Source organism: Echiichthys vipera, assembly GCF_963691815.1.
Source record: "Echiichthys vipera genome assembly, chromosome: 3".
NCBI classification, from domain to species: domain Eukaryota; kingdom Metazoa; phylum Chordata; class Actinopteri; order Perciformes; family Trachinidae; genus Echiichthys; species Echiichthys vipera.
In genome coordinates, this window is record NC_139828.1 from 19614643 (window position 1) to 19638331 (window position 23689).

The window sequence follows — 23689 nt, forward strand, 5'->3', positions numbered from 1 at the left end:
AATGAGTACATTTACATTTTGGACTGTAAGTTCATCTGCTGCTAATGCTTTTGTGCTTTGAATGCAGGACTTGTATTTCTACAGTGTTGTAAACTACTATTACTTAAGTAAAGGGCCTGAGTGCTTCTCCCCCTGCCTGTGTGATGTTGTATCGTAGTGCAGAGTGTTGTGTGTAATGTTCCTTTAATGGCCGCGGCCCCCTGCAGCGTCGTCATTGCGCAGAACAGTTTGAACCAAAAAGCGGAGTGACCTTCCTCCGCTCTCAGTCAGAGAGAGAGGGGCAGCACTGAAGCAAGAAGCCGGTCTCAGCTCCCACAGTCCCCGCTCTAGCCTCAGAAATGAACAACAACTTAGTCGGAGATGAAGTCGGGTAAGATCCATTTAACGCCGTCTTCCTCTGCGGCCGCACGGGACTTTAAACTGCATTAAGTTATAATTAACGGCTCTGTTGACAAGCTGTCATTTCACAGCTAGCATTAGCTAGCAGGCTAGGCTAGCTGTAGTAACTAGCCCGAGGAAAGACAGTGAAAGAAAGTGGAAGTAGTCATCCAAGTAGCTCAGTCTGCTCACAGAGAAATACACCATGTGTGTCTGGAGTGTTGTGTCAAGGGAGTGTGTGGAAGTGCAGTTACTTATGTCAGTGTTGTTCTCAGATAGCTTGTTTTGAGCTAACTGTGCTAACGAAGCGAAAGTCTCCTCTCCTCGACTTCAGCGCTAGGACGTTTAGCGGGCACTGCTGGAGGAGTGAGCCTCCTCTGCACTGATGCTCCACTACATTCACTGATGTGCTTCAGTGAATATAGTGGCTCTTAATCTTATTCTGTACGAGCTAGTTTGATATTAGTGCCGCGCAAAACTGACGTTAAACTTCGAGCTTTTGCACCCGGCTTCCCGAGTTGACCGGTCCGCATGCAGGGAGCCGAGCAGCCGGTCTTCTGACTGGAGCACAGCCGGGGGTTCAGCGGCGGAGGCTGGATCCGCTGGTCGTCAGATTGTGGCTGCTGCAGCTTCTTGAGTCAGTTTGTCAGGGGATGGCTGTGTTAGCTCGCTGAACGCTACGGCTCTGTCCCGGGGTAACTTACGTGGCAGTGGCTGCAGAAAAAGACCGTTAATGTCGAGGCCGTTGCAGTCAGTGTTAGAAAAGGCCACCCAGGACCCGGACCGGACATGTTAAACGCGGGCATTTAAACTAAATATATATATATATATATATATATGTGTGTGTGTGTGTGTGTGTGTGTGTGTGTGTGTGTGTGTGTGTGTGTGTGTGTGTGTGTGTGTGTGTGTGTGTGTGCCTACGCTGCACTAGCCCGTGTTGTGTAATATCTGTGTACTTAGCTGTTCATTCAGCTGTAGCGTTGTTACTGCTCTGAAACTGTGCTGTCTATCTCTTCATCTGTCAAGTGTTTCCAGTCTTTCTTTGAAGTCCTCCGAACAGGCAAAAAATGTCTCCATTCTTGTTATGATGCCTTCTGTATGTGATATAACGGTTTATCATTTACTCTGACTCAAAGTGGTGATCAATGACAAGGAAATCATTCCTGCCTGTGGTCATTAACGCATCCCAAGGAGAGCCTGTCACCCCCTCTCTGTAATACAGACTCAATCATAAACAATTGTTCTTTGCACATTTTTACTGTACTTTGCAAATTATTACAGTACTTTTGTATATATTACTATTGTAAATTGGATATTATATATATATATATGTATATATTATTGTTTTATATCTCTGTTTTTCCAAATATATAGTATATTGTATGTACATATTGTTGTTAATATGTTGTTTGTATAGCTGGAGTTTGCAACAAAAATAATTTCCCCTGGGATCATAAAAGTATTTCTGATTCTGATTACCTACTCTTTTCAGGAAACTTTTTGTCGGTGGATTGGACTGGAGTACCACACAAGGTAAGCGCTGTTAACCTGTGAAGGCTCAGTCTCTTCATGTTCACAGTGTTGTTAATTAACAGGAATTTTTTCGAGGTGACACAGCTGCATGGATTTGTTGTCAGACTGGAGGATCTGGTTGGTAACTTGAATCTCTTTTACCAGGTTATCTTTAGCTGTGAAATACTAAGTAGAGCTGGGCAATATTGTTAAAATGTAAATCTTACTATCTACTCCCACCTTGATGTCAGTGATATTTTGCACATGACAGTTTGTGCTTGCATCCAGCAGTTGAAATAGGTCTCTGACAATAAAATCATTACTAACATAGATATGATGGTCTTGCAGAGATTGTCTTGCGTATGTCCTCTTTGATCAGACGTTTTATTTAAACCATCATTTTGTTGATATTATGTTTCTGCTAACTTACAGTAACTTTAATTCGATATGATATTAAGTGCATGCTGATATTGATGTACTGTAATAACATGAATTGGACAATTTAACACCACTGATTCATATTAATATTTAAATATGAAGTCACTGTATTGATATTATATTGATATCCTGATATGATATTAAGTAAAAACATTTTACAATGCAATAAATACCACTTTGGTGCAGCTGAACGGTTTATTTATTGAGTCTGTAGTTTGCTGTAGTAGTAGTGTAGTCACGCAAATATTCTACTTATGGCCACTGTTCCTTTTATTAATGCCGTTTTCTTGTGTTTGTAATATGTCATGGTAAATTGGTCGTGGTAGAGTCTACATCAGGGGTGCCCAATCCTGCTCCTGGAGAGCTACTGCCCTGCATGTTTTTTTAGGTTTCTCCCTGCTCCAACACACCCGACTCTAATGACCCGGCCATTGTTTAACTTTGAACAAGGACTTGTCTGTGTTAACTGCGCTTAACATTAAGATCTGAACCACAGCGCTACATTACTCTTAGCGTGTTGTCCTAGCCGAAGCCCCAGGGCATCCCAGCGATGAGAAAAGCAATTACGATAACTCTCTCCAAAGTGGCCCCTCATTTGTTCAAACTTGCACGCCTTGCTGGTGTGGGTGTGTGCAGGCGACAGGCGTTACAGTAGTTGGGTGTATAGCTGGTGCTATTTTATGTGTCAGCGTGCCAGTGCTTTGTTTGCTCTTCAGAAATGTCAATATGTGCCTTTAATGTGACTGCACTGTGTTTTGATTACATTAAAAATGAAGGTAAAATCCACAGTATTCTGCAATAAGACACAATCAAGGTCACTGGATTATTCCCTGTGTAATTTCATGAAGTGGTGCTTGTGTTTTTCCTGCACCTGTTTTAGTGCATGTTGAAGTGCTGAATACATTTTCTTTGCATCATTTTTCATAATAAAAGCACATGTTCTTTATATCCTGACTACACACCTTTGTGTCCAGGAGGTAAACTGGGCTGAGTTACATATTCATTAAAATTTGCAGTTTTGTTGTATGTTACTGTGCTTGTTTTTACAAGACACCGCTGTTATGTGATTTCTTTCTTTCTCTTTTCAGAAACGCTTAGAAACTACTTCTCACAGTACGGGGAAGTAGTAGATTGTGTCATCATGAAGGACAAAACTACAAATCAGTCCCGAGGCTTCGGCTTTGTCAAATTCAAAGACCCCAATTGTGTACGCACAGTGCTGGAGACAAAGCCCCATAATCTTGATGGAAGAAATGTGAGTATTTTAAATCAAAGGAGCAGATAGTCGAATCAACCCGAGTAATCTGCCTGCGCTCTGTGTGAACAATATGAAAAACCTCATGCTGTATTTCACCATCTAGAGTAGTTAGAAGTTATTCAAGGAGAAGCACAGTTTTGCTTTAGGTTGTACCTGCCTGCAGACAGACAGTACAGACGATACACTTTGCAAAAGTTTAAAATTTGTTTGCCCAACAAGACTTACCTGTTTAAAGTCAAATTGGCAAAGCTGGCAGTTGAACCTGGAATTCTCTGAGGTGGCTGAAGCGGTTGTTAATCTTCCCTTCTGCATTATGCCTCCATACTGTCAGCTCACCATGAATTGCCTCCTTTGTTCTGTTTAAGGAGGCAGAGAAGGGCATAAAACTTTATCGGCCACATCTTCAAATTAATGTCAGTATATATGTTTGGCGAGTCAATATACTGTAATGGATTCAGTGAAGTAGAACTTTGAAGGTGCCTTTATTTGGGGCTAATATCAACCATTTCCTCTCTCACTGCTGTCAGATTGACCCGAAGCCATGCACTCCCAGAGGAATGCAACCTGAAAAGTCTCGAACCAAGGAGGGTTGGGTAAGAGGAATACGATTTCTATTTGAGTGTTTCTGCTGGAATAGGACTCAGACTGTCAGTCTCTACATCACCTCCTCTTGAGGTTGGACTCTTTATGGGCCATAAGGAGACATTGAGCTTCATTTATAAAAACAGTCTGACTTTGACCTACATTTTATTTCTTCAAAGAGTGGAATTAGAATAAAAAGATCACAGTGCACAGCCGTCATACCTTTGAGAATGCTAGAAATTAGTTTGGGGTTTTGATAAATCACAGAAGCATTTAAGAATCTACGCCTTGTATCGACCTCTACTCGTGTAAGGGACTGCAACAATATCAGCAGATATTCGGTACAGCTTACACAGGCCTGGGATTGACACACGATAAGGTCACATTTTCCTGGATGTAACAAAAATGACTCATAAAGAGGCTGTAGCCTGTATCACTATGCTAATTGTTGGAATTATAGCAGTACTTTTGTATTACCTTTTTTACATGTAGACCTTTTACCTTTATTTAAATAAAAATAGATTTTGTTGCCTTCTTATCTGAAATATGTTGTTCTTGTAACCCTCCTCCCTCATTGAATTAAACTTGGAAAACACAAGTAGAAATAGAGATGAGTAGAATAGCGTGGTACAGAAAATCGCTTTCGGCAGTGAATTTTTTGAAAGGCAGAATTCTCTGCAGCAACTTGGGTAATTTGTGGGTCGATCAACAAGCGACTGCAGATATATTATAGTCATTTTGTCCCTGTGGGCAGCAAAGGTTTTGGTTATTTCACCTTTGCTGTCAATAAATCATTTTTATGTCACATATTTGACTGTAAGCAGAAACTGTAAGTCAGAAGCTTTTATAAATGAGGCCCTTTGCCTTCTAGTGGAACTCCTTTCCCTAACTTTAATTATGTGCTAGTGAATGGTTTACTCACAAAGCAGAAGATGTAATGGTCAAAAAATCATTGTTGTAAGCAGCCTCTAGCCTTTGCAGCATGAGTGCAATCCACAGCAATAGTGAAATGCTTAGTGGTTGAGAGTAAGTGGAGGAAGCCATGCTCTGTGATCTGTGGAGACTAGTGTTTGCATTGACATGACATGTTAAGAATTATACCCCAGGGCAAGAGGAGAACCTAATTTCTTCTGCACTGTCTGAATAGATGATGGCTAACTGGCCCCTTCCCAGAGTGATCCTTTAACAGACATTGAAATCCATACACTCCCTGTTTTCTTTCAGAAGGGCAGCAAAGCCGATAGCAATAAATCAAAGAAGATATTTGTAGGTGGAATCCCCCATAACTGCGGCGAGCCTGAACTCAGGGATTATTTCAATAGATTCGGAGTGGTGAGTATTACCAAGTGCATAATGCAGTTCATATTGTCATTAAAATAGCTTGAATAGATGTGACATTGAACAGGGTCAATACTACAGAATAAAAAAAATACATTCAGTGGGATGGGATAGGACCATTATTTATTCTTTTAAATTGAGGCAGAATATTTAATTGGAATAAGAACAGACCCTGTCTGGTTTTCTAAATGGAGCCACTGTTTCCCTTTGTCCCACTCAAGGTCACAGAGGTGGTAATGATCTATGATGCGGAGAAGCAGAGGCCCCGAGGTAAAAGCTGATCCCGTTTTTTCTCTCCCCTCTCCATACCTTACCATCTTAAATCTCATGACAAACTATTCTGGCCCAAAGAGAAAAAGCCCATTCACCCCCAGATATTTAATTCAATTTAAATGCTTTATTCCATAACAGTAATTTTATTTGTGGGAAAGACCCACACTAAAACACAGAAGCATGTGAAATAAAACCTTGTACAAGGTCACCACGGCGCACAATGACGTGGAAGTCTGACTTTACATTTCTAGAGGTGGAAAGCTTAGTGTAATGCGAAATACACTGCTCTCCTGTTAAATGCTTGAAATTTCCTTCAGTTTATGTGATAGTTATACATTTTTGCAATGTTCAGGTAATTTGTCCACACAAACAATAGCAGATGACGCCTAAGAACCTCGTCTCAGCCTTTGTCACACGCTCAAATCTGACAATTATTTTCAGAATTGGCAGGCTCTGATTTGGATGACCCGCGACCCCGATAGGGACAAGCGGTTGAAGATGAATGAATGATTTGGACGAATGCAGTGTCCTTAATGACCTTGTGTGAAAACATGTGTGGACACATTTCTACTCTGTTAAACAGGCAGAGAAGGAAAGAAGTGATCTTAAAAGCCTTCAGTTAAAATGGTTATTTAAAAAAAAAAAACAGACGGGTTTAGACCTCACAAAGTCTTGAACAGTAAAAATGTCCATCCTCAAGGGCACTGTAAGGTTGTCAAAGTGACTTTACGTCTTTACTCTTCCACATATATTGTTTTAATCTGAATCAGACAGCTCAGTGAGACATTAATACAGATTGTTTTGAGTGTGTTAAGAATTTATAGGTTCATGTCCACATGCAGAAGATGTGTTAAAACCAAAGTCAAACATTTAAAGAGTTTTTGCTTTGTGTAAGTATTCCTCCGTTTCATATTGGCTGTTGAGAAATCCTATTCTGTAAGAGAGAGAGGACAAAATCCACAGTCCTCATTCAGTTTAAAAATGTATTCAAGTGTTTGTATAAAGCTAATATGAGGCTTGAGCAGTCTGAGTCTCCCAAAGTAAGTAGGTCCTTTTAGACTGTAACTAACTCATCTCCCAAGGGATCTTGTATTGGCCAGTATAAACAGGAAGAATAATAAGCAAACAGAACCTGTTTCCTTGTTCTAACAGCCTCCTGACTAAACTATAAAGAACATATCCAACATAACAGCTAAAGAATATATCAGTCTTCAGTGATCTTAAACTATCAAAGATTTAAAAGTTTATTTCAGAAGTAGGGAGGCCAGTTTTCCCCCCAATATAATAATACAGCTGCACGATGCATCATATTTTAAGGAGTGCTACCCCTGAAATACAAGAACGTATCTCCTCTTAAATGTATTGAATGAAAGAAGTTCATGCCTTTAATTGGAAAGATATTAAAAGACGTTGTAGAAAGGAGATCACTTACTGAAGAAGAGAAGTGGGGCAGCGGTGGCCTAAAGGTTAAAGAAGAGAGCTTGTGACTGGTAGGGCCGTCCCCGATTAAAGACATTCACACATACTGTTTAGTCGACTAATAGATTAGTTGATTTAATTGACAGAGCTGTAGAATTGAGTTTCTCTGCAAAGACTCATGCAAAACCACCATTTTAAATCTTGTGTTTACCAGCGATGTACTCATACGTTTCTTGGAAATAAGTCATATGGCATGAAAAAAGCATAAAAAATGACTCGTCAAATAAAGAAATCTTAATTGACTGAGACCAAAATGCCTGATTAGTCGACTAATGGACTAAGGCTATATGCACACTATTATGTTTTCTTCACTGCGTTTCAAAATAGAAATACTCTGTCCACACGTTTTAGCTCTGCTTCAGAAATAATCTCCGTCAATATTAACACGCCTGAAAACGCACATCGCATGACCATTGTGACTGGGAATGCGTGTATGCAGTGAAAGTCATGGATGTATAGGTTGAAAATACCGGGACGAGGGAAGCAGAACAGTAATAGTGAAAAGCACGACCAAAAATGTATTTGCTTGGACCAACGACGAGGTAGAACTGTTGAGTAACACATGAGTAAAAAGCGGCAACGGTGGCGGCTAACACTGAATGGGAGTCGTTTAAGCAAATTTGGGGACATATTTGGGCTGTAACAGGAGCGTTATCCATCCCTGGAGGAAGCCATTGCAATGGGAAAGAGCACTTGCAAAAAGGATGATATCACAAAAGGTATGTCAGCCTACTTAACTGATAAGACTGACGTCCGTGTCTGCGCCATCATTTCCAGAGGTCTTTTTTTTTCTGCCTGTCCAGACTTAAAGCCAATCCTGGAGTTTTTAATTTTAAACAGGCTCAGCAGCAGTTACAAATGTCTCAGTTTTAGACGCTAGGTGTAAACGTAGAAAAATATGTGCATTTTTTAAACAAATGCGTAGTATAGATGTAGCCTAAGAAGGAGCCGTCCTTGTGACTTGAAGGTCATGATTTCAATCCTCAAAAAAGCAGCGCATGCCCCTTCAAGGTCTAAATGTATATGTGCGTTAACGCAATCAGGGCGATCCTGCAAAAAAGAGGCATTAGCTCAGTGAAACTTCCCTAAATAAAGGCAGAACAAAGGCAGGTTGCAGGAAAGGAGGTGATCCAAAATAAACAGCACTTTATCACAACATGCAACTGGCATATTGAGAACAGTCTGAGCACTGGGGCGGGGGTGACCTTCAAAGAGGCAAACGCTGAAGGTGAATATTACATTGTTGTCACCAGAACAATGGAACCATTTTAAAAGGTTTTACTTTGATTTTTCAGAAGTCTCTCTAACCTATTTCCTGACAGTAGAAATGAACATTTTAGGAAAGTTTGTCCACTTAATCATAACTGTATCTTAAGTTTGAGTGCAGCCACTTTTAGCATGGATGGCCTCACAGGGAATCAGACCCTGTGCCATCGGCAGCGTTGGTGTCAGACTCTGCCCACTGACTTACAGTCACAGCTGTTTCATCTGTGTTTGTCCTACATAGCAATGATGCAGCACCACAACATGTATTACTGCGCTCCCTTCAAAACCCCCATGCATTCTCTATTGGGAGAAACCCTGAATAGTTTGTCATTGGAATTTAACATGATGTATTGCACAAGTAACAATCATAACATAGTCTTTAATAGCATTAAACATGTTCTTATACTAAAACCATTAGACTTTCCACATTGGAATAAGTTTTCTTTCTTGATTTAGATGTAACTGATACATGTATCTTAAATGGCGTAGTATGTGTTTTCCCATACGTAGAAAGTTAAGTATTTTTGTAAGTAAGCCCTTTCTATTTTTCTTTCTTCTGTCCCCCTTCTCCTTGTGAATGGTTTGAATGTGATTAACGGTGTCTCTTAAGATTTGTCTTTTCTCCTTTAGGTTACTGTGCATTGACTGGTAGCACAGAGGTACAGGCCAAAGCACCCAAATTCTTTACTTGGTCAAAATGGGGTGTGCACAAAGTTTGGTCAAATTGGTTGAAGGATTACCTATTTTCTGTAGTTAGTGTGAAAGAGTTTGCTACCTCCAGCTTATGTGAGCGATAGTTTACCAGCAATTGAAGTTTTCATTCTTAAAATATAGACATAACACATTAGTTTAATCAACGTTGAAATCTGATTTGAGTAACATGTCTTTAAAATATCAACTTGAATGTAACCAAGACATGTCGCTGTAACCGAGATATATGTCAAACCCTGTACTGTGTCAACTTGATTTAAATTTAGATTAAGCAGGGGTCATTGACAGATGTTATTAATAGCGATAGATCATGAGTCCTGGGAATGCTTGGCATGGTACTAAAGTTGTCTCGTAGGACCTTGAGCTGGATTCAGGTTAGGTCCCCGAGTAGAGATGTGCACACAACCCAATTCTGCCACAAGTTAATCAAGTTGAAAGTAGATCACTGCAGCGCACCACGGCCTGCTAACGCCCGGAACACTTCTGTTACAGATGGTCAGATGAGTTTAATGTTTTTGTTGATGAACTTTGTACATCCCCCATGAAAACTCTTGATCAAAATCAGAAACTCGTCACTTTGGGAAACCAGTTGTGGCCTATATCTTTGTGTTACTATCGTGAGCAATACTTTAATCGTCCATTTTAGGCTTATCCTGGCTGACTCAAAAGTAAAATACAGAATTTGGGAAAGCTTGGAGAAAGCTTTAGGCATTCTACAGTTTGTGTTTCTCCATATTTTTGTGATGCATTAACAATGGCTGCTGCGAGTGTGTGCTCCACAGCAATATACAAAGGGACAGATCAAGGTGGGGTTTGGATGAAACAGCATGAAGTAACAAAATGTAGTGTTGGTTCAATTGGCATTCATCGATGTTAAAGGCTGGAAGATGGACTTCATTGACCTTTTTATGTGACATTTCACATTAAATCAAGTGCTGCACTCATCATTCTTCATGTTTAGCAGTTAAGCAGTCCTGTATTGTTAACTTCACAGAGTATTTCACTGCACAGTAAAGAGAAGTTTCCTTTAATCCCCCAGGCTTTAGCCTTGGATTTGTGTTGTTCTGCGAGTCTGCGACATCATCCGAACCCCAGGAGCCTCTTGCTCAGTCTTGACGGATCCTCACTCTGCTGAAGCCCAATACTGTTCTTCATCTTGTATTGTCACAACCCCCCTGCTACCTTGATTCACTCTTGGTCGTTGGCTAGGTTTTGGATTTATTACTTTCGAGGCCGAACAATCAGTGGACCAGGCTGTCAACATGCATTTTCACGACATCATGGGCAAAAAAGTGTGTAGTTGTAGTTTTATTTTACCCTTAAAATCAAACAGAGGCTTGGGCGACGGAGTGAGAATTACACTATGATGCTGTTTTATTTGTTCATTTTCCAGTGGCTTCCCATTAGTGACTGCAGCATCATATAGCACAAAGTTAGCCTTTAACATCTTAAAATGATCAGGCCACTGACTAATTTGTTACTATTGTTATTAGTGTCTTGCTTTTAACATGTACTACCCTCACACTTATTGCCATGACTTACAGTTTCTAGAATCACAATGATCCTTTACTAATGCTGTTATATTACAGTTTCTATAGTCGCCTAAGGCTTTGTTTACATCGACCACTCCTTTAGGATGTCTTCAGTGCATTAGATTGTACTTAAACTATTTTCTGATTTTTGATATTTTAATGCAAAAGATAATTCAACACTTCAAAACCCCCTGAATGTTACTGAATATAAATCACCTAAAGGATTGGTCCAATCTGTTTCTTTTGTTTTCTGATATGTTGTTGGCAGGTCACTTACACGTCAACATGTTTTTTTTCTTTTTGAAAAGTTAAAGAAAAAGCTCAACTCAGTGACCTCAGTTGAAGAATCTCCATACTGTGTCCTTTAGTTCTCTAAACAACAAATGCCAGTTCTCTCTAAAATGCTGCTCAGGATGAGACACGAGTCGCACAGTTATATTTGCATGTCACTTCTTCGTGTTTGTTTTAACTGGTTGGTGTACCAGATGGATGGGGTATACTGTGCAAAGACAGTTCAGAAAGTGCCACGTAAGCCGGGGAAAATTATAAATTCATTATGGGGTTATGTTTAAGCACTAAAAAAAATAATAGATCTGCACACATTTTAATGCTGTAGTGACGTTTGAAACCCCAGACTCTTCCTCAGACTTCTGATACAGACCGTCACCATCTTAAATACCCATAATTCATCGTGTGTCACTTCTCATGACATACCACAAAGCAAACTGTAGTCAGAAACCACATATTGTACATTTAGATAATATATCAAGGTTACACATATTTCTGGCCACATAGCCATCAGATTCAAAGCACGTGCATTATAGAACCCCTGTTATCTATTGGTTATTTCAATATTGAGCATAAACACAAGTTATTTACAAAATGGTACTTGAACTACGTCACAAAGTAATCAATTTATGTCTACTATTTAAATTGTTGCAGGAAAAAGAGTTACACCAAATATTACGTACCTTTTGTGCATAAATGTGTGTATCTGCCCAATATGGAAATGTATCCTCTTTGTATGTTTCAATAGATAATTTGCAACAGGGGTGAAATATCACACATGCTTGTAATATGATGACTATTTGGCCAGAGGTCATTGGAGTATTTGGCTATGGGGGGGATACATGATTTATGTGTATATAATGGTATTTCCTTCCTTCATGATCTTGTACTTTTTTCCCCATCCATATGCATAATATGTGTTTTCTAACTACGATTTGTTCCATGTATTAACACATGATCCATTATAGGTATTTAAGATGGAGACTCTCTGTATCTATCAGAAGTCTGAGGAAGAGTCTGGGGCTTAAAATTTCATTATAACATTTACATTCTTCTGGCAGGAGCTACTTGGTGGGTGGATCTGTTTGTTTTTCTACTGTACTCATTTGACACCCATCCTGTAGGGCACTTTGGATGTGCATGTGTTCTTTATCGTTTGTTATACTTAAGCACATGTTCTAGCCCTCTGGCATTTCTTTATCATTGTATTGTATGTGGAAAACACCACCCACCCGGCACCTCAGCTGGGTAAAACAAATCATTAAAAAATATATAGTACATATCTGGCTGTGATTGGTCCTCACACTCAGGTTTTAAAGCTCTAGTTTATCAATAGCCCCCCTTTTCCCCAATTAGGACATTTTGTAATTAGCAGCTTCACCCTTCTGAGATACCAGAAGAGAGACTGTCTCTTTTCTGCCCTCAGTAATGATTTGTGGGCGTAAGAAATTATCAAAGTCACACACAGTCACAGTCATATCATCACATGTATCGTGTTACTTTACATGGCTAAGTGTTTGAAATATGTGTCAGTCTGTGATACCTGACACTCAGAAGGCTTTCCTGTATATTTTTGCATTAAAGGTTTTTGACTCTTAAGCAGAGTCTTCTTGACAACGTTTAAGCAGCGTAAATATTTCACTTTTGCTAAGTGCTCAATTTTGTGGTGTTTCTGCACCTAAAACAGTGAAAGGAGTACTTCAGGGTATTTTCCTTTTTAGATTTCTGTCAGGATAAACCTGAGTTTCTGTAGGTGTTACAGTTTCTCTGTTAAGTCGTGGAGATTTTCTTCTTGTGCTTTTATTTGAGAGTGAACAGTAAAGAGATTATAGGAAATAAGGTGAGAGAGAGAGAGAGGGAGGGAGATTAGGAATGACATGCAACCTACAGTAGCTCCCTGGCTGGAGTAGAACCAGGGACATTGCAGTTTGTTGTCAGCACCTCAAACCACCTGACCCCCGGGGCGCCCCTCCCCTGTTTATTCTAAACAAACTATAAATGAAAGCATGTTACTTTCTTGGGTGTCAATACATTTTTTGGTTGTTTTGTTTAGACAACAGTCCTATTCACATAGGATAAGTATAACCTGGGGACCTTTTGGAAAATGTAATTATTGTGCAGGTCGGCTGTGATCTTAATCCCGTGTGAATCTGCCATGTACGTAATTTGTCAAGTAAAAATTCCAACGCAAATTCCCGATCATCAACACAGAGGTCGTGTGATAATGTCTTGTGCGAATCTGGAACTCAGTAATTTGGAGTCATTTTGACTGAATTTGATATTATAAATACAAGTTTACAAGAAAAAGTATAATACTTGTACAGTTTGTCTGCTTTAAGTTAAAAATAAAAAAGAAAGACAAAAACCGAAAAACCCCAACATGAACCGCTATCCCTCCGAACAACCCCCATCAGACACAATAACCAACCAAGTAACCAAATAACATAAGTCACATAAGTAGATAGGTTAATGTCGGTAGATCTGAGTAAAATACCTAAATGTAATTGCTTTCCTTAACCGTATGTAAGCTGGATTTTTGTAACATTAATCAGTGATATTGGGTAGCAAGTTCACACAAGACTTTTTTATTGAGTGTCGTGGATTATAAAATGAAAAAGATGAACCAAATCCCACTTCCTCGGTAAACGATTCAGCCCAACCTGTGTGGTATTCGCCCCCCTTGACTTTGCCCTGGTTTCCAGCAGGAATCAAGGCTCGACTTAATCCATTGTTCTTGACTTGACATTACCTTACGCTGGGACTTGAGGGAGGTTGGGAGATATGAGCTACAAAATTAGAAATTGGAGCACATCAAACTGTGGAACAAATCCCAGTTCTGCTGCTGGGGACTGTACAGAAGTCATGGTATCCATCACTCGTACCTGTGATGCCCGCGGGAGAAAGTGCTCAGGTAGCCGCCGCCGGAAACATGTGCATGTAATTAGGTCGACAGAGAAGGAAGAGGGGAGGCTGGGGAAGGTGGCAACACCTTAAAGCGGGAAGGAATTTGTGATTCGTTCTCCTCCTGCAAGGTGACCCCAATAACTCAACCCCTCAGTCTATTTCTGGTGGCCCCCCTTCATCTCGGCCTGTTTCTTTGCTCTGGTTAACTGCTGGTAGCTTTGCCTAGTTACAGGAGGGACATATTTTGTTTTTAGGGCAATAAGTTAACATTTGACCCAAGGCATTTCACTATTACAGCAAGGGATGATAACTATACTTAAAAGTCAGATTTAGGTCATGTAATCAATGGATATATTCAGGTTTGCAGAGTGTAATGAACTGTTAATGAACTGATTCCTAAACAATAAGAGTTCTTTATTATTATATTTGAATCATCAAAAAGAAGCTTAATGTGACCATTCTTGCATGTGACGTTTTGGGTGTTGAAGACCGTGTCCTCCAGCAGCAGTTTGGCATTATATTGAGGTCAAAGTGAATCACTCACTTTAATTTACACTCAATTTAAATATTTTTTCTCACTTTTGACACAGTATGAAGATTCAGTTTTAGATTGACTGAAAAGATTATTTACTTTACTATCTGCATGTTTACCTTTTATATATTCTGTTAGAACTGAGATACAATATTTCTCTCTACATCCACAACCCTCAAAGTTATTCCACATTAAAAAAAAGAGATTATTTATAGGCGTTAGGTGAATAAAGGTAAGTCATGACCTTCTATTAGATGGCTATCACATATAGGGCAATTCATTTGAGGGGAAAAAAAATATAAATCTATGTTTCTCAGGTACATCTAAAGAGACAGTGATCTGGGGATGATGCATTTTGAGAAACTCTTTGCATTATAATTTTGGCCATTGCCAAGTAAATCCATGCTAGATAATCAGTACCTGAGACACATAGTGGCACACATCTCTTGCCTACACAGTAATATTATCGAACATACTGTAGTTGCCCCACATTATTCCAATAAACAAACTGGCCCAATGTTGAGATTAAATATTCAGTGGTAGGACAGGTCTGTCTAGCTGAGGGACGTCATGGACCTTATACTGGTGTTGCCAAATGTGCCCTCCTTGTCCTTTGTCCAGGTGGAAGTAAAGAAGGCTGAACCTCGTGATAGTAAAGCTCCTGGCCAGCTTGGTCCTGGCCAGTGGGCACCCAGGGGCATCTTGACTGCAGCTAATGGTTGGACAGCACAGCCTGCCCAGGGCTGGCAACAGCCTTACGGGGCCCAGGGTGAGTGGGAACAAGTCCAAGAGCAGAGCGAGTGAGGCTGGCTGTTCAGAGGAAAACCTAAAAGTTACTGTTTAAATGCGTTAAACCTGCTGCCTTAACATTAACTTTGTTAAACTGGATTCTGTGAACATTTTACATTTCAGTTATTGTCTCCAGTCTAAAGTTGTTGTTTTTCTCACTTCCTGAAGGCGTGTGGGTGTCGACTACTGGCCAACCCATAGGTAGGTGTTCCACTTCCATTTTACAACACAGAAAATATCTTTCCTCACCACAGTTATTTTTCTGTATGTTACATGACTGAATTGATCAAACTGCAGATAGATTTAGGGTCTTTGCCATGTAATCATGTGCTTATCTTGAAATGCGTATGTCACAGAACTGGACTTGCACTCTGTGTGTCCAATAGACTGATAACAGTTAACCGTATGTGTTCTTGCTCTCACAATGGCTGAGACTGCTGATAGTTTGCTGCTTGGGACAGATGGCAGCCTTGAATAGATTCCAGCCTCCCTCTGCTATTGGTCAGGCTCGGTTTCATATCATTACCACCGGGTCAACCTGCAACTGTCACTGCTGTGTCCTGTTCAAGATACTTTCATGAAACCGGTTATTTATCATCTTTATGTCCGTTATTCAGCTGTTCAATAAGGATAATGAATATCTAATCAATTGACACTAATCTATATATATAAAATCTATATATCTACAAACCCGTTTCTCAAAGAGTTGGGCCAATGTAAAATATGAACAAGAACTGAATTTAATAATTTACAAATCATAGAAAACCAATACAGCACATACTGGAAAATAGAAGACAGCATTTCAAATGTTGAAACAGAAAAATGTTCATTGTTTTAGTGGTCGTGTTCACCACTCTGTTGCATCACCTCTTCTTTTAACAGCACTCTGTAAGTGTTTGGGAACTGAGGAGACCAGTTGCTGTTATTCAGTAACTGCTCAACAGTTGGGTGTTCTTTGTAGTTTTTTTAAATAAATGCACCAAACATTTTCAGTGGGTGACGAGTCTGACAGCAGGCGGGTCAGTTTAGCACCCGGACCCTTTTACTACGGAGCCATGCTGTTGAAACACATGCAGAATGTGGTTTGGCATTGTCTTTGCTGAAATAAGAAAGGCCTTCCCTGAAAAAGACGTTGTCTACTTGGCAACATAATTGCTCCAAAACCTTATACATTGTTCAGCATTAATGGAGCCTTCACAACTGTGCAGGTTGCCCATGCCATGTGCACAAATGCACCCGTACCATCTCCGATGCTGGCCTTTGAACTGTGCGCTGATAACAGAACAGATGGTCCCTCTGCTCTTTAGCCTGGAGGACGCAGCGTCCATGATTTCCAAAAGAATTTAAAATTTTGACTCGTCAGACCACAGGACAGTTTTCCACTTCACCTCGGTCCATCTTAACTTAGCGCGGGCCCAATGAAGGCGGCGGTGTTACTGCATCTGGTTTATATACGGTTTCCTCCTTGCGTGGTAGAGTTTTAACTTGTACCGATATTTGTGGATGCAGCGACAAAGTGAGCGCATGCAGCAATGCCCACTACTGAATCTGTCTGTTTTTAATGCAGTACGGAGAACCAATATCCCTTCAGAAACACTCGGCCTCTCTGGGTGCTCTTTTTTATATCCAGTCATGTTACTAACCTGTCGCCAGTTAACCTCATTAATTAAGGGAGGCTCAACCAGGGGTTTTCTTTTAGCATTTCAAAACTTTTCCAGTCTTTTGTTGCCTCTGTCACAACTCTTTTAAAATGTGTTGCTGCATCAAATTCATAGTGGGCATATAGTTTTCAAAAAACTTAAACTTCTCAGTTTCAACATTTTAACTGTTGTCTTTGTACTATTTTTAATTTGATGTGGGGTTTATATGATTTGTAAATGATCACATTCTGTTTCTATTTACATTTTACACCACATCTTTTTTGTTGGAAACAGGGTTGTAATAAATAATGAATATTAAATTCAAATTGATCTATGCTTGCGCTTACATGTTTACTGTTAACACCTGTATACTTCATTCAATATAAAGAACATGTATTTATTTTAAAACATTTCTATAAAATAGATCTGTTCTGTGTTGGAGCAGGCGGGTATGGACCTCAGTTGACAGCAAGCCGCGGAACCCCCGCACAACCTCCGTCACCTTTCAACGCATTCCTGGTTACGACTCCGGCAGGGGGCTTCGCTGCACCTCAGGGCTACCCTCAGCAGGGCTACAGCACAGCACCTCAGTTTGGTCAGTAATAATGACACTCACTCGTGACATGTTTGTGTTGTTTTGACATCACTACAAAACTTACAGGTAATATAGCATATGTAATGGTAACTCTGAATTAGATGGAGATAAGGACAAACTACATTTAGATCATCAAAACTGGATTTGTGTGACTGAAAGTGTGTTAATTGAGTCTATGTCAGGTTTTCCAGGCAGCTTTGCTGTTGCTGTGGTCAGGGAGGAACCGCCACCTTATCAGAGATGGACAGTGTGACTCGCAGATATTCAGCATTTCATGAAATCTTGTTTAAAAGCCTGTTGGGGAGTTATTACCATCCTCTTAGCAGATACACCATGATAATATTATGAATTTTGGACAAAATATTAGAAAAATCAGTGGGAAAGAAGCCCATTACGATCCGTTACACGTACTTTCAACTACTTTTTCTAAAATATGTGGATGTACACCCTGTATTCTTAAAGTCTAAAATGAGAAGAGATTTGGTGGATTGATCAGTGTTTTGACTCGTAGTGTTTTTGTTGGGTGATCTAGATGATCTATGATCTAGTTGATGTGAACTAGATGTTACTTGTTTTTTTATTTTGTTTTTTTACAGAGTTTTTTTTACTCATTCAAAATAAACCATGAGGCACCATATACCATAGAAATCATCTCAATACTCTCCAACAGGTTACAGTTTCGGCACACCCCAAGCAGACCAGTATGCCCCACAGGTTCCTCCTCCTCCCAACACTCCAGGAACTGCACCTCTGGGCTTTGCTCCCGCCACTACACCAACTCAGGACTTGAGCAAAGCTCCCACTGGGCAGCCTGACTTCTCTTATAGCCAGTATGGTAAGAAAAGCATTAAGCAGTTTGCCGCCCTTCTCTCTCCCATTTCATTTGTATTCACCCCTCAACCCTGCCCATCTCCCTGGATATTTTATTGGGTGCAACTACACCTGATTTACCTGCATATCTACAACCCTTAGACAAGCAGGAGCGACCATTTAGCTTGAACTGCTCCACATGCATACATGCTTCTTGCATACATGAACCCCTCTGGCTCCACCGTGAAGATGCTGCTGAAGTTTCACCCTATCCAGGAGTCTTCAGCATTCATTTCTGTCAAGTTTTTTCCAGCTGGGCCGTGGAAGGGTAAAAACATTGGTAGGTCTTGATAGGTTTGAATTAGATCATCCTGCCTTGCAATGTTTTTTGTTTTGCATTTTTATTTCATTATTTTTGACGAGTGCAACCTTCTCCTGACTGAGTGTACTAGACATTTGACTTGGTTCAAATACCCCTTAATCACACCCTCCTACACCTCCTTCTCTTCCTCCCTGGTGATGACTTTGCTGGCTTGTTTTTCTCGTCTTGGCCATAGAAGAGCAGCAGCATGACAGTATTATGCCTGTGAAACCTTTCAGGAATTAGGCATGTCCAACCTGCTGAGTTACCTATCAAAAATGTTCAACATGTTCATCAATTTATCACACTGGAGCTTTGCATGCTTATCTGCAAAATGTGAACTTTGACCCTCAGCCTTGTGGTTACATGCACATATTAGTTAGAGTCCTGGGCAAGTCATTGTTTTGACTAATGTGTCTGCAGGTTTTACCTTCTGGTGGGTGTCTCTGTGGTCTTTGAGCTGGACTGTTTAAGCCAGGATAGTTTTCCTCTTTCATCTCTACTGGGCTGGAAAATCCATGGCCAAATTTCAGTCAGCGTGTAGGGACTTGACAATAAGAAATTTCATCAAAAATGTGCCTTATCGGTTTCTGTGATTTAAAACAATTAGGAAGGAGCTTCTCCAGTGACACAAGATAGAGATACTGTGAAACCTAACCAGCATCTATGGAAAAGGAAAAATCTTTGTTCAACATTCATCCATGCTGTTACATAAACACAGAGTCAGATACGAGTCAGATTTTCATTTGGAAGCTACATTCGGTTTTCTGGCTGGCTGGCTGGCTGGTAATTTTCCTCAGACTTGGCTTACAGCTGTTTCACACCGCTGGATCTACATTTAAAGCAGTTGGGATCGCTGCCAGTCATGACAGGTGCTCATCTTGTTCAGTGTTTCCTGCTTGTGCTTATCTTCCATCCAGCTTTATGCATTTAGTGTGCCCTGCCTGTTCAGGCACTTAGTCCTGTAGACAAAGTCAGTAACGGCACCACAGTCTCACAAAGTCTTTGTGAAATGAGCAGAAAATCAGAAATGCTGATGATGTTGTGGACACAGATCTCACACCTCTACAATGAAAGTTTATGGAACAATAGCAGAAACTGGTTATGACATCCTTAGCTGTGTACGATTAGTAAATTAATTTTGTTTGAAAAAAAAAATTGCTTGCAAAGTACTTTGAGATGCATTTAATTTGTTTGAATAGTCCTATATAAATAAAGTTGATTGAAATCGTTAAGGTTAGACGAATAAAACCAGTTTGGCTTCAGTTAAATTTGGCTCATGTGGAGTTATGAAGTTAAAATAATTTGGTCGGACCAAAGATCAGACCAGTGGTTTTGCATGTCTTAATTAATTAATATTTAATTCAATGCCATTTTTAATGCATTCCACGTATATATATTTTAATGATTCTCATCTTCCAGACAGGAGCTGGGTTTACTTTTGTTATGCTGTCAAAATAAACATTTTGTTTGCTTTTTTGTCAAAACTACTTCTTGGTGTATTCAAGAACACTGAGATCTGAAATTTGAGATCTGAAGAGGAGCTTGTTTTACTTCACTTGAGTTATGCTCGTGTTGCATTAGATGTTTCAACAGTCTAACCCTCACCAATGGAGCACTTTTTTGAAACTTTGGGATGTTGAAATGTCCTTGAATTATCCATCAAGGACCATTTTGTGGTTGTGCTCCTCAGAACTGTGATTACTTAAGTGACCTACAGTTCTGAAATGGTCAAAAAAATAAAATCATTTTATTTTGTAACATTTTTCACACAACACAATTGATCTAATGTGACGCAAATATATATTGAGTCAATTTCAATTTAACTGTCGCAGCATGCTGTAAAAAAGGGAAGCCAATTGCAGCTTGGAAGATAGGAAATAAATCTAGAAACATCCTTTTACAAGTCGTAGTCTATGGACTAGAACATGCAAAACCACTGGTGTTTTTCTAGTTCCTTCCCTCTCGTTCGATTTTCTTGGTAGGAAAGCGTATTTCTCACGTTACTTGCATCTTGGCATATCTTGCGCATTTCACAAAATTTCAAGAGACCAGGTTGGCATGTTCAAAAAGTCAGGCGTGCTAGCAGATAGCTCACACACTCACACTCCATTTTGTTTTGACTTCCAGATGAAGCTGAGCAGCGATGCCTCTCCGAGCGTAGTGCAGACGCAGTAAATGAGTATAAATGTGCAGCTCTGTAAGCTCAGTAAGAGGGGAACTATGTAAAGTAGTCAGTCAGCCGTATCTGGGTTCAGTCAACCTGGTTTCCTCATCTCCCTGATAGGCTTGGGTAACTACCTTCAGGACCCCTCTGCCTACGGACCAACGCGTCCTTCTCACAGTTATGGTCAGGATGAGCAGGGAGGATATAGTGCAGGTAGGTGCCAGCATTGTCTTCTCCAACCACAAAAGTAGCATTTGTTCAGTACTGTAGTGTTTATAGAGCTGCAACCTGGTTCTTTTGCTCTGTTTCATATTTTGCATGTACATTTTGCATGTACATACAAATTACGGTTTATACTCTTGTATAGTAAAACAGCCATCTACTGCCAGCTGAGTGGATTTGAAAGACATTTACTTCAAAATTTGGCATTTGGAGCTCCAAGTAGTCATCTCCCTCAGCGGCTGTCGCTTTACTATACCAAGACTAACCATGTCCTCCTTTTGTATCCACTCTCTCTGTCCGCATTGCTTTGCAAATGATAGAAGGATGATCTAATTGTCAGAAAATGTGTTCATGGTTCAGCTGTCTCTATGCATCAGCAGTCCATTCACCCGTTGTTTTTTGCCCCGTGTGCCGTCTCCACATTATAGCTAAAGGGATGAGAAAGGAAAGAAGATGTATAAAGGACACGATGGCAGTGAATTTACAATTTCTCTCAGATTCTTCTGTCTGCTTCAGATTTATTATTTTTGTTCCGTTCATGGAGCACTTTTAATACCCCAAAAGAAATGTGGTATTTTTTTAATTTTCTTGCTGTCTTTCTATCTCTTGTCTCTTCATTCCAGTTATTTATAAGGCTCCCACTCCAGTGTTTATTGGTGACATTTCAAAACAAGGGATAACTGGATGTTACCAGGCAGGAAAATAACCAGCAAGATGCTGGAAACATTTGGCCTCAACTTGTTTTCACCAACCATTTGGTAACAAACCAGCCTTCATGTCCCTTTGGCCTAGACAGTGACTGGGAAATTTTGGGTTGCACCAGCTATTTTTTCAGGCAGATTACTTTCATTCCCTGGGTGTCACTTTGGTTCCCTTGTCTGTTTGCAGGGAGATGGTGCCATCCAGTGTCTGAATAGAAGAACGTTGTGCGTGTTGCACTGATCATCAAGAGAATCTACAGATTGTTTTCCTCAATGAAGCCACTTTAAGATTATTACATTCACCTGATGTTCTCTCGATACATTTTTTCACTGTTGCACAATGGTGTTCAAAACTAAAGGGCTCATTGAATGAATACAGTATTTGATCCTAGAGGAAAAATCCACCTTTAAAGTCTTGACATGCCATACAAAACGTGCAATTAGCAAAGAATATTTCATTTTATTGGTCCATTTTTAGTCATTTGTCACAGCACTTCACAAACACAACTCAGAGGTCTTCATAGACAAATTATGAAAGGAAGTATGTCTTTAAGATCCAAATATATAGAAAATACACACATCTAGACAAGTTTAATTAATGAATATGATATAAAACATATCTAATGTAGCAGTTAGCAGAAAATAGTCATCAGTATTAAAGGCTGGTTATAAAGTAGATAGTGGGATGTAATTCATCCAACAGCTGCAGTAGTTTTACAGCACGTTTAATTGATGTTCATCAAAAATATCTAACCAAAGTTAACAAATGTAAAACACTGTATGGTGAAAGGGTAACAGGGTGGATTTTTTCTGAACCCTAAAATAGATTTCTTTTAACCTAGCAGTTCTTTTAGAAGAGTAAGGTTTGTCCCTGAGCACATCTGGTGACCCTGGCATTAAATTCCTCTTCTCTCCTGCTCTGTCCTCCCTGTCGTCCTCCTCAGGGTACGGGCAGGACCTGACAGCCTTCAGCCACAGCTTCGCAGACCCCAGCCAGCAGACCGCTTCATACGGGGTCCCGACAGCACAGCCCCCCGCCGCCCCCCAGTCTGCCGCCACTGCGTTCGGCAGAGGGCAAAACCACAATGTACAGGGCTTCCACCCGTATCGACGCTGACCACCACCTGTGGCCAGGGCAGCTGTGTAAAGTTCAAAAAGAAAAACAAAAAAAGAAGTCAGGGAAATGTGTGTCGCTAAAAAGCAAAACTGGAGTTCTGTTTGTGAAACAGAAACCTTTGTGAAAGCAGGGATTCCAGTAAATTCAAAAGGGGTCTTAAGAAACACAGTTTTTTTTTTGCATAACTTAATGAACATTCAGCAGAAAGAAGCTTTTATCCTCCACCCCCTCCACCCCTCCCCATGTTTTATAGTAGAACTAAACTACTTTGCAATAATTTTGATTGTCTGGTCAAACACTAGCACAGAGACTATATGTAAAGAGACTTGCATATAAATATGTATATTTATGGTGGACACAAATGAAAACAGGGTCTCAAGTTTCCTCAGCTTTAAATTCTAGGGAAAAATGTTTTTATTTTTCATTTGGTGGATTTTGTTTACTTTCTGAGCCTTTAAAGTTTGTTTAAAATGGAGATTATGAATATATATATTATACACAAACTGTGCAATTTTTTAAAAAGAGAATTTTGTACTATAAATGTACACTGCTTGTTTTTTTATTTAAAGATGTAGACTTCCCTCAGGTGGCTCTTTTGGGTGCATTTTTTGCACTTACGCAAAAAGAAAAAAAGGACAAATTATTACAAAAAAATAAATGTTTTAAGGATACAGAACTTGTCCGAGATGTTTGTATGTGCTTCTGGTGTTTGTGTGGAAAACCTGCAAAGTAGAAACTGAGCCAATTAGTCTATTAATCCATTAGCAGATTAAGACATAATTGTAAATGGCATCTT

General features: G+C 39.9%; 1 protein-coding gene across 4 annotated transcripts; it reads left to right on the forward strand.

Annotated features, from left to right (window-relative positions):
• Positions 1-266: 266 nt before the first annotated feature.
• dazap1 (DAZ associated protein 1) lies at positions 267-23555 on the forward strand. 4 transcript variants are annotated; one of them, XM_083911282.1, is made up of 12 exons: positions 267-370; positions 1871-1911; positions 3417-3583; positions 4114-4179; positions 5393-5500; positions 5728-5776; positions 9155-9183; positions 15113-15260; positions 15449-15481; positions 17345-17515; positions 18186-18350; positions 22721-23555. In XM_083911282.1, exons 1-12 carry the CDS (start codon positions 339-341, stop codon positions 22891-22893), a joined length of 1182 nt encoding a protein of 393 aa, XP_083767408.1. In that variant the 5' UTR covers positions 267-338; the 3' UTR covers positions 22894-23555. The 4 variants fall into 4 exon arrangements, with proteins under 4 accessions (XP_083767408.1, XP_083767406.1, XP_083767407.1 ...); XM_083911280.1 differs by lacking the exon at positions 9155-9183 and adding an exon at positions 10445-10527; XM_083911281.1 differs by lacking the exon at positions 9155-9183 and adding an exon at positions 10445-10527 and having other exon boundaries at positions 17366-17515.
• Positions 23556-23689: the final 134 nt, after the last annotated feature.